We start from the raw sequence: 18,626 nt of genomic DNA on the forward strand, positions 1-18,626 counted from the left end.
TGGGGCGTGGGCACAAGGGGTGGAGGGATGCACTTATATGGTGACTGATAAACAATAATGTATAACAAAAATTTCTTAAGAACAAAAGCTAATAGGGCCGGCCCCGTGGCTTAGTGGTTAAGTGCGCACGCTCCGCTGCCGGCGGCCCGGGGTTCGGATCCCGGGCACGCACCGACACACCGATTCTCCGGCCATGCTGAGGCCGTGTCCCACATACAGCAACTAGAAGGATGTGCAGCTATGACATACAACTATCTACTGGGGCTTTGGGGGGAAAAAATAGATAAATAATTAAAATCTTAGAAAAAAAAAGAAAAAAGCTAATAAATCTAAAAAAAAAAAAGTGAAATAATCACATGAATATATCCTTTTGTCTCCACTCATATGACCCATCACATTATTAATTCTAAAATACATATAAAATTATTTTTCATTTTAAAATGTGTATTTTATTTGATTCAGCAAACATTTGGTGAGTCTCCTATTATAGATCATTTGTTAGGCTGAGAAACAGATACAGAGGTGAATAAGACAGTTGTTATCCTTAAAAGGCTCCTGTGTTTAAATGCTTTATTTACAATGACTAAATGATTCCTAATAATTCACTCACTCAAATGACGTTTATTTAATTGTAAAATGTAGTATATACACAGAAGTATATATAAAATATACATGTAAAATTTATAAAATATGGAGTAAACATCTATGACAAATACCAACCAGGTCAAGAAAGAGAACTTTAACTTCCTAGAAGAGGCACACACATCCCGTGCCCACCAAATTTTCCTCTCCCCACAACCGTATCCCTCTCCCCACTTCCTGGAGGTAGCCATTACATCAACTTTTTTGAGCCTTGGTTTCTTTACGGTTTTACCACCTATGTATACATATCTAAACGAGCTAGGGCAGGTTTTTCTGTTGTGTTTTTGAACTTTATGTAAATGGAATCATACTGCATGTATTCTTTTGTTACTTAATTCTTTCACTTAACATCATATTATTGCTTTTACTGGTATGATATTCCATTGCATGAATATACCACAATTTATTATTTATTCAACTGTTGATGGGAATTTAGAGTATTTCCAGGTTTTGGCTATCATGAGTAAAGTTGCTATGAACATTCTTGTACAAGTTCTGTGGACATAAGTTTTTATTTCTCTTGAGTAAATATCTCAGAGCAATAACTAAGACTGCGGGGTCACGTGAGTATATGGTTAACTTTAACAGAAACTGCCAAACTGTTTTCCAAAGTGACGATACCATTTTGCATTCCTATTAATCAGGTACAAGTTTCAGTTACTCTGCATCCTTGCCAATGGCCAATCTTTTAAATTTTAGCCATTCTTGTGGATGTGTAGTGGCATCTTACTATAGTTTTAATTTGTATTTCCTTTCTAATGATGTTGAACAACTTTTCATGTGCTTATTTGCCATTCAAATATCTTCTTGGGTAAAGTATCCAAATCTTTTTGTCCTTTTTTTTGGTGGGGGTTGTCTCTTAATATTGAGTTGTAAGAGTATTATATATCTTTAGACCAAGTCTTTTATCAGATCTGTGGTTTGCAAATATTTTATCCCAGTCTGTGGCTTGCCTTTTCATCATTTTCTTAATGTCTTTTGAAGAGCAGATGTTTTAAATTTTGATGAAGTTCAAATTATCAACTTCTTCTGATTTAGTTTTTTTGTGTCCTAAGAAATCTGACTAATGCAGGGTCACAAAGATTTTTCTCCACTGTTTTTCTCCAGAAGTTTCATAGTTTTACCTTTTATATTTAGGCCTATGGTGCGTATCAAGTTAATTTTTGTATATCTTATGAGGTAAGTGTTGAGGGTTTTTTCCATGTGGATATTCAATTGTTCCAGCATCATTTATTTAAAAGACTAATCTTTCCCCCATTCAATTACCTTGGTACCTTTGTTGAAAACTGATTGTCCATATATGTGTACATCTATTTCTGTACTCTTATTTTGTTCCATTGATTGATATATATATCCTTACACTGTTGCCACATTATCACAATTACTGTAGCTTTATAATAAAATCTTGAAATCAGTACAATATGTTCTCCAATTTTATTCTTTTTGAAAACTGTTTTGGCTATCCTAGGACCTCTCATTTACCTATAAATTCTAGAATCAGCTTGTTAATTTCAAAAAAAAAAAAAAAAATCTGCTGGAAATCTGGTTGGGATTGCATCAAATCTATTTATCAATTTGGTGAGAATTGTGTCCTAATAAGTTCAGTTTTCCAATCTATGAACATTGTATATTTCTCATTTAGGGTTTCTTTAATTTCTTCCAGCACGTTTTGTAGTTTCCATTGTACAAGTCTTATACATATTTTGTTAAAATTTTGTTTTTTATGATATTTTAAATGACATTTTAAAATTTTTGATTACTCGTTGCTAGTAGTTAGAAATGCAGTTGATTTTTGTACATTGACCTTACATCCTGTGATCTTGCTCAACTATTAGTTCTAGCAGTCCGTTCTAATTAGTAGTTCTAGTATTTCCTGTATATTCTATAGGATTTTCCATATAAATAATTATGTTGTCTGTCAATTAGCACACATTTACTTCTGCTTTTCCATTTGTATGTCTTACATTTCTTTTGTTTGCCAAATTGCCCTGATCAGGACCTCCAATACTATGTTGAATAGAAACATCCTTATTTTGTTTCCAACTTGAAGGAGAAAGTGTTTAGTCTTCAACCACAAAGTATGATTTTTGCTGTTTGTTTTTCATAGATGTCCTTTATCAGGCTGAGGAAGTACCCTTTTATTCCTAGTTTGCTGAGAATTTGATTATGATGTGCTTTGGTGTGATTCTGTGTCTATCCTGTTCTGGGTTCACTGAGTTTCCTGGATCTCTGGGTTTACATCAAAGCACAAGGAAGTGAGTGGTAAGCAAGGTAGGTGGATAGATATAGTGGAGTGATGTGTGCCTAGCATCCAATTTTTTAGGAAAGCACTTCTTTCCTGTTCTATATGGTTTGGGGGATGATCCTGTACCACTATACCCAAAACTGAATCCATGACAGGCTGGGTCAATCGGAGCCCTTCCTACGACTTGTCTGTTGACTATACTCTGGGTTAGAGTGAACAGGATGAAGTAACTTAAGTAACACTTTGAAGTATAACACTGTGAAGTAACACTGCCTGCATACTCCCAGGAGTTACACAGCAAACTGTCTGCAGAAAGAGACAAAGAATGAACATGAAAAGAAGAGCACAACTGACCTAGAGAAAGCCCTGAAGATATTGAGGCTCTGATCTAGTCATGTGGAAGTAGCTCTATACTTGGACTTCTTAGTTTTGAGGGGCAATAAATTCTTCTTTTGCTTAAACTGAGATTTTATTTTTTATTTTATTTTTTGTGTGAGGAGATCAGCCCTGGGCTAACATCTGCCAATCCTCCTCTTTTTTTGCTGAGGAAGACTGGCCCTGGGCTAACATCCATGCCCATCTTCCTCCACTTTATATGGGACACCGCCACAGCATGGCTTGCCAAGCAGCGCATCAGTGCGTGCCCAGGATCCGAACCTGCGAACCCCGGGCCACCGCAGCGGAGGGTGTGCACTTAACTGCTTGTGCCACTGGGCAGGCCCTAACTTGAGATTTTAGTTATTTTTATTTTTGTCAACTGCAGTGGAGTCCTGATATGCCACACTAGGAATTTAGAATTTCTTCAGAGGGAAAAGGTGAAAGTATATTTAGGTTTACATTTTTAAAAGAGCACCCTGGGGCTGGTCCCCAGGCATAGTGGTTAAGTTTGGCACACTCTGCTTTGGTAGCCTGGGTTCATGGGTTTGGGTCCCGGGCGCAGATCTATTCCACTCATCAGCCATGCTTGGCAGCAACCCACATACAAAATAGAGGAACATTGGCACAGATGTTAGCTCAGGGTGAATCTTCCTCGACAAAAAAAAAAAGACCACTCTGACGTTAGTGTGGAAAAAGGAAAGAAGGAGGGGTTAAAATGGAGGCAGGAAGACCACTTAGGCATCCAATTGAAACAGGGTAACCTGATTAAATGTTAAAATCCTGAAATAGTGAGACACTGTACAGATATGGGGGATATTAAGGAAATAGACTTGCATAGAAATTAGTGACTGATTGGATTTGGAGGGAGAAGGAAGAATTTAAAGATGACACCCATATTTCTGATTTGAATAATTAGATGATAAAAGATTGAGGTACAGGGCTGGCCCCGTGGCTTGGCGGTTAAGTGCGCGCGCTCCGCTGCTGGCGGCCCGGGTTCGGATCCCGGGCACGCACTGACGCACCACTTCTCCGGCCATGCTGGGGCCACGTCCCACATGCAGCAACTAGAAGGATGTGCAGCTATGGCTTACAACTATCTACTGGGGCTTTGGGGGTAAAAAAAAAAAAAAAAAAAAAAAAAAAAAGATTGAGGTACAAAATAAAGGAGGAGGAACAGAAGTGGGCAGAGGGCAGAGAGAGCAGTGAGTGCAGATTTGGTCACGTTTTGACTAACAAGTTTTGGAGGTCATCCAAGTGGAAATGTTCATTTCACAGTTGGACACTCAGGTGTGGGCTAGAGATATGTTATGATAGTCCTGGCTCCCACATGGTAAATTGATTAATCTTAAAAAGTGTTAGTCTTCCTGCTGATAGGAGCTGCCCAAACGCAAAAAGCATAACTGAGAGTTTTAAGACAAATGTTTAATTTCAAACATGCCATAAGGCAGCAGAAATGATGTTCATTTGAAATGAAAAAGAGTTAAAATAGTACTGTCACTACGCTAATATTTGAAGCAGAAGAACAAACCTGAGTAAGAAACAGATCATATTAGTTTTTACAAATTTTGGATTTAAAAGTCTTATCATTTAGCTTCAATCTCCTGATGAGGGAAATTTCCTTATCAGGAAAACAAAACTTAGAAGAGTTTAAATAATTTACTAGAGGACTCAAAAATATTCTCTAAAAAAAAGTTGTTTTATTAAGAGAATTTAAATGAAGAAACTGATAGGAAATGAAAGGAAATTAAGCGCTCTTTCAAGATTTTTAGATTCAACATTCTAGTTCTTCATTTCCTCGATACAACTGTATCACTATCATAATTTTTTGTCTCATGAATAAGAGGAAAAAAGATGGAGGCAGCAAGTATCCTGAGGAAGAGAATGAGTAATGCATGGGAGTCCTGAGACGAAATTAACTCTAAAACATAAAAGTGGAGGGAGTTTATGTGGTTAGCAGAGAGGTTTTCAACCAACAGTCACTAGTAAGTCGGGTATGATATAACTAAAGAAACGTTAAACATACAACACATGCATTTCAGGGTCAATATACCTTGCACTGTTACTGAAAATATATTTTTCTCTTCTTTCCTAACTGTTTTGCCATACTAAAATGATCTACCTAAAACATAAATACGTCACAACCAAGATGTTTGGTGACTCCTCACTGCCGACAATGAATGTTTCATAAACTGTTCTACTTGTTATTCATCGCCCATATATGTTTAATAGTCACTATAAAGAAATAATGTGTTGAATGAACAACAAGTACAAAGTATACTAATGCAGGGGATACATGTGCTAGAACAACGCTATTTCAAGTTTGTTCCACTGACCACCAGTATCAGCATCTCATTGGAGGTGGAACTCAATATTTGTTTTAACAGGTAATCCAGGTGATTCTTATGAATGTTAAAGTTTTAGAAACACTGTTCTAGGGCCGGCCCCATGGCTTGGCGGTTAAGTGCACGCACTCTGCTGCTGGCAGCCCGGGTTCGGATCCCGGGCGCACACCGACGCACCGCTTCTCCTGCCATGCTGAGGCCGCGTCCCACATACAGCAACTAGAAGAATGTGCAGCTGTGACACACAACTATCTACTGGGGCTTGGGGGAAAAAATAAATAAATAAAATTAAAAAAAAAAAAAAAAAAAAAGAAACACTGTTCTAGAGGGCTAAAAAGGAGGGGACCTAATTTCTTTTCTCTTAAGGGATTTCACCCTCCAAAGGGTATTAAAAACATCTGGTGTGTGGCTAGAATTCTTAAACCCTCTCAAAAGGTGCTATGTGAATGAAAGGAACAGGTTCGGATTTCTGACTCCTACAGACCATTTAGTCACGCCAGCCTACAGCCCTTTTGAACGATGTAGCTTCAGTATTGTGAGTTGAGTATATTCAACATACACAATCATGCGTCGCTTAACGGTGGGGATACGTTTTGAGAAATGTATTGTTAGGTGATTTCGTGGCTGTGGGAACATAATAGAATGTACTCACACAAACCTAGATGGTAAAGCCTAATACTACTATCTAGGCTATATGTTACTAATCTTATGAGACCACCGTCATATATGGTCCATGACAGTATATTACTGTGCTTGTGTGTAAATGTGCTTAAAACAAAAACATATATATATATAGTAGAACTGGAGTCACAGCTAAATTATAGCATTTTAGCCAAATTTTCATTTTAAGTTGACATGACAGAATTTTAAATTTATAGAATTAACAATGTGTAGCATATATTCATTTTACATATTCAAAAACTAAACTTAAGGAATTGAAAAACTAAAAAATATGAGAGGTAATGATAGCTAATGAGTGATATTTTGACATTCTATTAAATATTATAAATTAGAAGATTACAGGTGAAAGAGAGCTAAATTCTAAGAGAATAAACATGGAAAGGGCAACCCACGGTCTTAGGAAAAAATAAAAGTGGAAGGAAAAATATTTTCAAAATGTATTTTAAAAACTGTTAGACATGCAACAGTGACAACAGGCAGAAGGTAATTAATCTCAATAACATAAAAGATGAGAGGAAAGGAGTTCATGTTCTTGCCTTTTTGTTAGTCCTAGTCATTCTCACTCTTCTCCTCCCTCATTGTTGCCATGACTTCAGGGCACTTGGTTTAGTTACTCCAATTTTGTTAAAGACTAAAAATTACGTTACTAACTATTTTGCTTTATATATTGCGTCTTGGGTAAAACTTGTGTGTTTTGTTTATTGATGGGGAGGGAGGAGAAGGAATCAGATAGGGAGCCAATCCACAAACTAGTTGAATCCTCTAATGCAGTGGTTCTCAAACTTAACATGTACTAGAATGCCCTGGCGGGCTTGGTAAAACACAGAGTGCTGGGCCTCATCCCAAAGTTTTGGATTTAGTACGTCTGGGATTGGTCCTGAGGATCTAATTTCTATCAAATTCCCAGATGATGCTCATGTGGTGGTTTGGTGCACACACTTTGAGAACTATTGCTCTAATGGAATCAGTAGTCACAAGGCCAAAGAAGAGCTAGGTAGACACTAAGGGAAAACAGTATCTCCCTGAATAAGTTTTCAGGACATAAAACATTAGTTACAGGTTTATCACCTGCTCAAACAACAACCAGGTATATATTAATCTTCAAGGATTATAACTGACAAAATTGCAGGAAATTTCTTTCCAAGGATGAACCCAAAACCTAAATAATTTTTTAAAAGAGATGGAGTTTGTTTGCCTATTTAAGGACTGTTGTAGAATCCAGTATTATGGGAATGGACCTGCTCAGCTAGCCTATTTAAGTTTTAATATCAATATCCTTAGACAAACTTGGAAATGAATACAAATAAATTCAAAATTTCTGCCTGCAATAAAATTCAAAATAAAAGTTTCTAAATATTTTTTATCCTTGTGTTAAGACCATAAATAATCTTATTTCAGTTGTTTTTTAACCTGATTATTAAAAAACAAACTATTAGTAGTAAAAAAGAATTCACCTGACAAATGCACTACTTGTAGATACTAACCACTTATTAAAAACACATTTCTATTAAAATTGTTCTTAATTTCTTAGATTTAGAGCACCTGACATCTGGACCCAGCTGAGCTTTTATTTTACAGATCAAAATGCACAGATGAAAATACATTACAATAATTAATGAAGCCGTTCTAGTTTAGCCTGAAGAGATTTAAAATTCCCTGTGATGGCTTGCACTGCTACTGAAGAGCTCATAGATTGGAGCTCAACCAGATAACCACAAACAGCATCCAGGCAGAGATTTGTAAATCTTCTCCTGTAAAGGAAAAGACACCTGATCAACTGTCTATACATTTAAAATCATTTCCTCCTACAGAACTTCCCTCCAACTTGTACTAATCTTACTTATAGTCCCACAGCACAGCAAAGATCATGTGACTAAGTAAATAACAAATAAATGAAAACAGAAGGAGGCTCAGGGGGTTGGTGGATTACCAGATAACCACCATTTTCCCTTTGAAGATTATTATAATGAGAAGGAGGTAGTAAGGGAAGACTCTTTAAATTAATACTATTTACATTCTTTTGGCCTTTTCAAACAAACATACCTTAAAATGGCCAATAATATCACAAAGGCATAATTGAACTGTTCTAGGTCACTAATTTAAAGCAAAAGTAATTCAGAAATAATTCATAACTTATATCCTTTCACTTGTAGAAAGGATTCAGGACGAGGGTTGAAAAACGGAAAAAACTCTCACCTTTCATACATGCTGACTGATATCATTCAAATAGCTATTGCTAATATACACAAGAGCTTCAATCTCCTATACTTCCTTATAATCTCCATGTCTTTCCCTATTCTCTCCAAATTTGTTACCCAGATATTTAGTAGAAGCATTTAACAGCCTTTGCTATAATACAATATCTCATTCATAGTTACCTCTCATAATTTAAAACTTGGCTAGGATTCTCAACATATCTTGTCAATAGTACATGTATACAATCCAAAAGGTGCAGTGGCTTCTTCATTCTGTTCCAGAATGGATCCTATAAAGAAAATATTCATCATGAGTTGGAAGGCAAACTGTGTCAACTGACTTTTCAACCATTTATATTAGTTAAAACAGACATTAGAGTCCAAGGCAAAATTTACTGATTTTAAAACAAGCATTCAATATTATGTGGTAATAACTTATGTATCTGGTTATGGTTAATATTTTTTTAATTGACGTCATAATAGTTTATAACATTGTGAAATTTTAGTTGTACATTATTGTTTGTCAGTCACCACACAAATATGTCCCTTCACCCCTTGTGCCCAGCCCCCAGCTCCCTTCCCCCTGGTAACCACCAAACTGTTCTCGCTGTCCATGTGTTAGTTTATCTTCCACACATGAGTGAAATCATATGTGTTTATTCTTCTCTGGCTTATTTCTCTTAACATAATATTCTTTTTCTAATTTTTTTAATTGATGTCATAGTAGTTTATAACATTGTGAAATTTTAGTTGTACATTATTGTTTGTCAGGTTATGGTTAATACTTAAAACAACATTGAAAAATGCATTGTGATGTTATTTAGGAAGAAAATGATTTATCAATTGACTTTGTAGAGAATGTGAATTTCCTGCTTAGGAATCTGAGGTAAAAGAAAAAATCCAACTCTTCCTAGTGCTTGTGACACCACTCTTACTTTGCACCTATGCAGACGTAGTCTGATATTGTAAATAAGAGACTAAACTAGCAGTCCAAGAATCTTAATTCTAGTTCTGGCTTCACCAGTGACTAGCCATATGACTTGAGCAGGTTATTTAACACCTCTGCCCTTGTCCGATGTAGCAGAAGATGGGGATACTACTACTTGCTCATTTACATCAGAGGCTCATTGTGAGGCTTAAGTGAGATACACAAGGGCCTTGTAAAGCACTGCATGAATGTTTTGTAATTTTATTTATTTATTTATTTTTTCCCCCAAAGCCCCAGTAGATAGTTGTATGTCATAGCTGCACATCCTTCTAGTTGCTGTATGTGGGAAGCGGCCTCAGCATGGCCGGAGAAGCGGTGCGTCGGTGCGCGCCCAGGATCCGAACCCGGGCCACCAGCAGCGGAGCGCAAGCACTTAACTGCTAAGCCACGGGGCCGGCCCACTGCATGAATGTTTTGATGATGCCATTATAAAAGACACAATCTAGATTAACAAGGTTTTATTTGGATCTTTCAGGATAAAAATTACAAAATATATAGTCTGATAAGGTTCAATATAGTGAGAAAGTTTTTTTTTTTTATTTTTTTTTTTTGTGTGAGGAAGATCAGCCCTGAGCTAACATCCATGCCAATCCTCCTGTTTTTGCTGAGGAAGACTGGCCCTGAACTAACATTTGTGCCCATCTTCCTCCACTTTATATGGGATGCCACCACAGCATGGCCTGACAAGTGATGTGTCAGTGCGCACCTGGGATCTGAACCCGTTCGGCCAGCAGCAGAGCACGTGCACTTAACTGCTACGCCACGCGGCCAGCCCCATGGTGAGAAAGATCTTTAAGCACCAATATTTTAGATGAGGTTACAATAAATAAATATATTGTTATTTTGTTCTTTTAAAGTAAATGATGATTCTAATGTGATGTGTTTAGCCTATTCCAACAAGAGTAAAGCATATATAATTATCATGTTCAGTAATGTTAAAAAATATTTGATTTTTATCATGATACAGAGCAAAGCAACTCTCATGATCAGTTTTAAAAGTCTGAATTATGATAATTTCTGATACTCAACCAATGAAGCAAATTTCTGATGCAACTGTATTAGATGACAAGCTAATTATAAACATGCAATCAAAATATTCCACTCCTCTATCTAGAACAAGTTAGTTAACTTTAACTAAATTTTATTTTATTTTTTTCCTTACCCGTGACTTGAACAAGTGATCATATACTTCCAGTAGTCTAGGTAATGGCACTCCAATTTCATTCATTGTCTGTATTACAAAACCCACATCCCAGTTCAAAGTACAAACTTGCTGCTCTAAGAACTGCACAATAAAATCTGGGAAGGGAAAAGGATAAAAAATTAGGACTGTTAAGTCTTTTCTTCCCCAGCTTTATTGAGATATATTTGACATATAATACTGTGTAAGTTTAAGGGGTACAATGTGATGATTTGATACATATATATTGAGAAATGTTTACCACAATAAGGTTAGTTAACACATCCTTCACCTCATATAATTACTATTTTTCTGTTGCTGTTGTAGGATTGTTAACCCTTGATACTGAAAATTAGGCCGTATTCATAACTGAGCAGTTTCTAGGGGGGGATCTTTTAAGAAACAATTTTCAAAAAAATTTTTTCATAAAAATAAGACATACCAGAATCGGCAAATCTATAGAGACAAAAAGATTAATGGTTGCTTAGTGCTGGAGGGTGGGAAGGAGTGGGGTGTGACCACTAATAGATACACGGTTTCTTTTTGGGATGATGAAAACGGTCTAAATTTAATTGTGGTGATGGTTGCACAACTCTGTGAAAATGCTAAAACCATTGACTTATACACTTTAAAGCTACTAGGAAAAAAACCACATTTTAGTGAATTTGGAAAATACAGAAAGGTACAAGGAAATAGAGACCATTCATAATCTCACTATTGGAGAGGACCCACTGATAATTTCTTTAATATCTTGATATATTATATCCTCAATTTAACAGCTTTTCAGAAAAGAAAGGCTACTGCATCCTGATTTTAGATATATTAAATATGTTTTTAAATGCTGCATACCACCTATATTGAAGTTATTTATTTTGATGGTTCTAACTGTGGCCCCATTTTCACTTTTTACTAGCTGTCATATCATAAATAAGATAATAACAGTAACAACCAAATTCATATTTATGATACCTGATATCTGAGACTGACCAATGTCAATATCCATGGGCAAGAAGAATCACTGAAAAAGCTGCCACTGAACCTGCATCTCCTCTAGAATTTACCAGATAAAAATTGTGGGCAGGTAGTAAAAATTCTAAAAACCCTAAACTTGTTGTAGTTTGAAGTGCCCTGGAGCTTGTTTCCCACTGAAAGACTGATAGAAAAAGGAAGGCCTTTTCTACCCTAAACTTCATTGGGGTCAAAAATTAAAAAGCTAAGTCAAAGCAGAAATACCCTCAAAAAGGACTGTGTATAATGTGGCCTTTTTATTGTTAAAATTGTCATGTTTCACATACTTTTAAAATATATTTATATTTGCTCTTTATTTTTCTGATCAATGAAATGGCATGGCAGTTTTTAACACTCTACTTACAAGAAATAAAGATATGATTATAATGGTTTTATTTCTTACCCTATCCAGGAAATAAATCCTAATCAGAGATGGTCTATAGACAAGTTTGTATACTTATTTTTAAAAAACAATTTAATGTTATGTTATGAGCATTTTCATGTTTCTCAACATTTTTCAAAAACACAAAGTGCTTAACATTCTACTTTATGGGTGTATTTATGTTGATTCTATTGTTTTACATCTAAAGAAAATATTATACGTTGGCAAATGGTTCATAATAATTAGAGTCACCTACATAACAATTATAGTCAGCATACTTGGTTAAGAAAAGGGTTCAAGGGGCCGGCCCCGTGGCTTAGCGGTTAAGTGTGCGCGTTCCGCTACTGGCGGCCCAGGTTCTGATCCTGGGCGCGCACTGACACACCGCTTGTCTGGTCATGCTGAGGTGGCGTCCCACATACAGCAACTAGAAGGATGTGCAACTATGACATACAACTACTGACGCACCCCTTGTCCGGCCATGCTGAGGTGGTGTCCCACATACAGCAACTAGAAGGATGTGCAACTATGACATACAACTATCTACTGGGGCTTTGGGGAGAATAAGGGGAAAAAAAAAAGGAGGAAGATTGGCAAGATGTTAGCTTAGAGCTGGTCTTCCTCAGCAAAAAGAGAGGATTAGCATGGATGTTAGCTCAGGGCTGATCTTCCTCACAAAAAAAAAAAAAAGAAAGGGGTTCAAAACTTACATTTTTAGCACAACTACTTGCTATGTTAGAAAAAAATACGCTCTCAATATAATAGAGAGCAGCTGAATCAATCACAGATCACCCATGCACAAAAACACCAGCCATTTTTCTTTTCTTTTCACAAGCTTATATAGTTACCAACAATATAATCACTATGGTCTGATAGTCAGCACTATCCCAAGATAGACATATAAACTTGGACGGCCAGTCAAAAAAGTTTCACACCCAACTATTCATCAACAAATTCTGCTATTCTTTGGAGGTCAGTCTTTCTGGAGAGGTAGAATTTAACTGCTGAGCTAAATAGCAACAAAGAAATGATTTCACTCTAGAAATCATTATTTTTCCATGTCAATGAAGAAAACCATCAAAACAAAACAAAAAAACCATGACAGCACCTAGGGTTGCTGCTTACCTAACGGAAAGAAGCGAGGTGTGCCAGCATAAATTTTGCCAAGGAGCACAATCTTGAGACTAAGAGCATGCATTCTATCTGAGGAGCTCAATGTCACACTTTCGTTCAATTCTGTAAGAGACATGTCATTGGAAATCCAAATTATTTTTAATGTGAAATGTTTAAATTGGCTATTTTATTCTGTTTCAAGGTACGAAATACCCTAGAACTGATATTCACATTAATACCATGAGCAGATTCTCTGCTTCTGTTAGTGTCTGATATACCCTCTTGTCTTACCAGGGCACTAGTTATGAGACTGAGAGGGAATTATCTCAGTCTCCTTTACTAAGCAGTATATACCACAAAAATGACACTCCAAGAGCCCTCTCCAATACTCACTGGGATCATCCTCTAAAGGACCACCCTCCACCACATCCAGGTACCCTCCACTTACCCTCTACCTAATTAGGTATATACAATTTTCATGAGCCCTGGATATATGAGCCACTAGCAGTTTGCATTCCTCTACCAAGTCACTAAATACTGGATGCTAAATAGACCTACAAGCAAACACTTACCTTTCTCTATGATATCTTGCCAAAGTGTCTGCACCAATATAGGGTCTGAATAACCAGCACAATGAATTATTGCAAGTTTACACTCTGCAAGTTTAAATGGGTCAGCAAATTCCCCATAAAGCTGTGGGAGAAAATGCCAACATTATACATCCAATCTGAGGTCAGCATTCAGAAATTAATAGTGAAACACTCCTTGAAAGTTTACAACAATCAAAGATTTTATCTAAACTTTCCAAAATATGATATAAAGATATGATGATGTGTTGCTGGTCATAACTCCAGATTAAAAGTGGTGAATGAATGGTAAAAACATTCAAATAGATTTCAGTATGTGTGCCTTTTTTTCCCTTGGCTGGGAGATGTTGCAATGACATTTCTTTTAGAATTAGTGTTGTCTAAACTAGGGTCTGAAGAATTATGGACATACTGACAGATCTCAGGGTGCTTAAGGATACCGGAGCCATGTCCAAGAATAACTGAAGAGGGAACTGCTCAGAGGATATGGAGAGGGAGAGGCTAGGAAAGTTAAGCAAAGATATGTTACTTTTACAAGACAAGCAGCAAGGCCATAAAATAGCTGGCATGAGTTTTAACAAAGCCCATGTGAGGCTGATAGATTCTTGATAGTTACTGGCCTGGAAAGAGCAACTCAGTTCTTTCTAAGAGTCAGATATCACAGCAGTGATTTGTCAGCCCAGTGACATTCTGCCAATGATGGCTTATCTTATTTTGTGGAGGTAGGTTAACCTTTGCCATGAAATAAACAGTAAAATGCAAAAGAAATAAGGAATTTGTAGATATTAGCTGACTGCTTGACTGCTATAGGAATTTCACTTGCTTTTTTATTACCTTAGTTATGTCCATTAGCTCAGAATCCAGCTGAGAAATTGCATCCTGTACAGAAGAATGATGGGAATATTGTCTTTGTAGTGTCTCTTGTATCTGAAGTTGGATCCTAGCAACCTAGTTTGGATAGAAAAAAAGGAAGTCTTAAGTCCTCTATGATAATTCAACAGGTACTTAAAGGAATGACTCCTAGCATTTGACCTTAAGTTTGTTAAAATAAAAATAATGTATAAATAAAGACTTCTATTATAATAGACTAGCAACTCTTCATCACAACACAAAAGACTGCACAGGAAGTGGACTGTGGCAGAGTCTCTGCTGCCTACCAGTACCTGTTCCTCTCATGACTGCAGCCAGACAAATGGCTAGAGTATACTTCCCAGACTCCTTTGCAGAGAGGTATGGCCATAAGACGAAGTTCTCTTCAAAGGAATGAAGTAGAAATAAAGTATGTCACTTCAGGGCTGAGGGTTTTAACAGAGTGAATGTGCTTCTTACATACTCTTTTTTTCCCTTCTTCCCTCTGACCAAAGAAAAAGATAAGGGAATGGCAGAGCCAGAAAATACAACTTGGATCCCTAAATCTACCAAGTGGAAGAAAGCCACCTGCCAATCAGGAACACCCACTCTGGATTTTGGACCATGACACATTTTTGGGTCTCTTAGTTAAGGCAGTTTAGCCTACTCTACTTCATACATCTACTTACTAGCTTCCAGAATAAATGGTGAATGTGATATAATTTGCTTTGTGTCAGAACAGCTGGAAGAAACCTTTAGAAATGTCCTAGAGAAAACTTTTAAATTATAGCAATAGCCTATGACCCAAGTACTGTATCCTTAAATCTTTTAAAAGATTTATATCTAAATATGAAAATAAATAATAAATATAGGCAGAAGTAAGTAGAATTAATAACACTGACTATTATAATAGACCTGTTATTTACTAGTGGAAGAAGAGAAAGTGGAATAATATGTGGCTACTACTCAGTGTGGACAAAGCTTAAGTATCTTTAGCACTTACTTCCATTTTTTCTTCTAATTCATGAAGGAATTCACCATCTGCAGCTATTGATGAAATGGCAGTGGAACTTTTGGCACTAAGAATGGCTCGAGCAATGTACTCTAGTCGCTGCTGAAGTGAAATTTCTGTGCTGGGGGGAAAAACCCTTATTTTTATTTATATGAATTCTTAGGAATCCAAGATACAAATACATCACTTATAATGCCCTATTTTATACCAAATGAACATAAAAGGCCATTTGAAACTTGCAAAAATTATTAGAGGATTTCTAATAAAAGACATCCATAATTTAAGGCAACAAAAAAAGAAATACTTATGTTTATGTCCAAAAAAGTAACTTCCTATTTTAAAACTTTAGTTCAAGATATTAAAATTTGGATTCTTCTAAAATTAAATTAAGGAAAACATTCTTTATTGCTCCTCATATTCTTCACTTCTCTGCCTTACTGTGGCCGATACCACATTTCATCTTTCATACAACTAGAGTGACCACTTAAAAACATAAACCAGATGTCACATGCTTTCTTAAAACCCTCCAATTGCCTTCACCTATTCCTCCAACCTCATCTCCTTCCACTTGCTCCTTTTTTTTGGTGAGGAAGACTGGCCCTGAGCTAACGTCTGTGTCAATCTTCCTCTATTTTGTATGTGGGATGCTGCCACAGTATGGCTTGATGAGCAGTGTGTAGGTCTGTGACCGGGATCTGAACCCAGGAACCCTGGGCTGCTGAGGCAGAGCGTGAGAACCTAACCACTACACCACCAGGCCGGCCCCCTACTTGTTCCCTTGTTCACTATCTCCAATCTCACTGGCTTTCTTTTTTGTACCCCCAAAATGATAAACTTCTATCTGATGCAATGCCTCTGCATAGATTATTGTTCCTGTGCTTGGACCACTTTTCCTCCATTTCTTTACATAGTTGCCTATTCTTGTCATTTGAGACTCAATTTTAATGAAAATTTCTCTGAGGCCTTCTCTGACCACTCCTATCTAAAGCAGCTCCCCACTCCCCTAGGCACTTTCTACTATATAATCCTATTTTTATTGTATTTACAGAACCTGAACTTGTTTAGTTGTCTATGGTCTTTACCCACTAGAATGGGAGTTCCTTGGTAGCAGGGATGGCGTCTATTTGGTTCACACTCCTCCCTGCATGCCTTGAACATCACTCGTGCTCAAAATCTATTTGCTGGCGGACTGACAAAGTGTCAGAAAGCCCCAAGCACATACCCATCTCACGGTTGCCAGCTTTAGTTCTTTCGAATCCCCTAACTCTATCAGACCTGGCTCTGACATTATAAAGTACCTTGGCATTAAAACAGACTCATTTAGTTGTTGGCAACCTCTCAGATCAACCAGTATTAAATTAACTTTTCATATCCCAATTAATTCTAATCTGAATCAGGAAAAAATTGGCTTTCTTTTACTTTCAGAGAAGGTCTGTCTTAGACTGTTCTTCTGTATAGCTATGGCTCCTATATTTTTTCCCTTCCAAAAAGAAACCAAAAGAAAAAAGAAATAACTCCTTTCTCTCTTCTACCTTTCACAGTATAGGTGTGTATGACAATTAATTAGCACTGACCATCTCTTAAGGTTATACATAAAGAACACTTTATGATCTTTAAGAGTCCTGTTTCTAAGAGGGCTTTCCTTTCTTTTCCTCTTATCTCTAAAAAAACTCACTTGAACCAAACATTTTAAAAGTGAGTAACATTTCCAAATTATTTAAAATAGAACATTCTATACTGTCAATTTATTTGGTGTAGCCTACAGATGCAAAAAAAAAAAAAAAGTAGTGAGAAAGAGAGTAACACAGTAGTTGGAAAAACATTTTACTGTGGAAAGAGATGGTAAGCTGAGAGCTAGAGTGGATGTACTACAGGGTATCTCACATGAGGAGGAAATTATGTTATATACGTGAGTGTGTGAAGTAAATACGGATAATAGGTGTTTGTAAAAGAGAATTTCTGAATATTTTTTAACAAGAACTTAATAATTATTATAATAAGGAAAAAGGTCAATAAACATTAAACAAAGCACAATTAAGAGCCACTCATTTTTGAGCAATAAACAGCATGATAAAAATGGATTATAAAGATTCGATGGTAATGGTATCTAGGACTAACTATCTAAGATGAATGACGAGGGTAATCCAGAAATGAGATACTGAAGGCCTGAATGAGGGCACAGTCTATATGTACCTCCAGCAGAGTACAGTATGTAAAAGGCACACAAACACTGGATAAAAGAATGAATTACAAAACTTTAAGATATAGAGCTACAGTGAATTAAATATTTAATAATGCTATCAATTCTTAATTATATAAACTATGAATTAACCAAGGCCTTTACTAAAACTGCCTTTTAGGCCTTCACTAGCTTAAATTCCTTTCCTTTCCTTTTTAAACCAAAGACAAAGAAATTAAAGTGAATTACATATATGTCATCTTCTGTATGTGAGGGGAACTTATAAAAATCAAGTGACTATTATGACCAAGGAGGGCAAGAAGACCAAAAAAGCCTTGGGTCGACATATGCAATTAACACACCTGCATCACTATGCATGTACACCTACACCTACACACACACACACACACACACACGTACACACTTGCTATTAGCCGTATCTGGAATCTTTAAGTGACCATTCTTTTTTTTTTTTTTTTTTTAAAGATTTTATTTATTTATTTTTCCCCCAAAGCCCCAGTAGATAGTTGTATGGCGTAGTTGCACATCCATTCTAGTTGCTGTATGTGGGACGCGGCCTCAGCATGGCCGGAGAAGCGGTGCGTCGGTGCTCACCCGGGATCCGAAGCCGGGCCGCCAGCAGCGGAGCGCGAGCACTTAACCGCTAAGCCACGGGGCCGGCCCTAAGTGACCATTCTGATTAACTTGGTTTAACAACAGCTTTGCCTCAACAGCCTCCTCTTCCTGACTTAAGTGCTCTCCAGCTTTTAGAAATAGCATTTCTATTGTTTTGGCAAAGAAAGTAACAAATGAAAATAAAGGGTCAAGTTAATGATCTGTTCAAG

General features: G+C 36.7%; 1 protein-coding gene across 2 annotated transcripts in view; it reads right to left on the reverse strand.

The window, feature by feature from the left end:
* Positions 1 to 7,836: 7,836 nt before the first annotated feature.
* The window catches only part of NUP155 (nucleoporin 155), a 61,978-nt gene continuing 51,188 nt past the window's right edge, over positions 7,837 to 18,626 (reverse strand). Inside the window, exons 29-35 of one of the 2 annotated variants that reach the window (XM_004422746.3) lie at positions 15,594 to 15,723; positions 14,576 to 14,689; positions 13,727 to 13,847; positions 13,167 to 13,277; positions 10,634 to 10,770; positions 8,667 to 8,773; positions 7,837 to 8,039 (exon numbers count right to left, since the gene is read on the reverse strand). In XM_004422746.3, coding sequence (XP_004422803.1) covers positions 7,901 to 8,039; positions 8,667 to 8,773; positions 10,634 to 10,770; positions 13,167 to 13,277; positions 13,727 to 13,847; positions 14,576 to 14,689; positions 15,594 to 15,723 — 859 coding nt within the window. In that variant the 3' untranslated portion in view covers positions 7,837 to 7,900. The remainder of the gene's footprint in view (positions 8,040 to 8,666; positions 8,774 to 10,633; positions 10,771 to 13,166; positions 13,278 to 13,726; positions 13,848 to 14,575; positions 14,690 to 15,593; positions 15,724 to 18,626) is intronic. The other variant, XM_087443210.1, reaches the window with a different exon arrangement.

Source organism: Ceratotherium simum, chromosome 18, assembly GCF_057802395.1.
Source record: "Ceratotherium simum simum isolate JZ-2026a chromosome 18, ASM5780239v1, whole genome shotgun sequence".
NCBI lineage: Eukaryota > Metazoa > Chordata > Mammalia > Perissodactyla > Rhinocerotidae > Ceratotherium > Ceratotherium simum.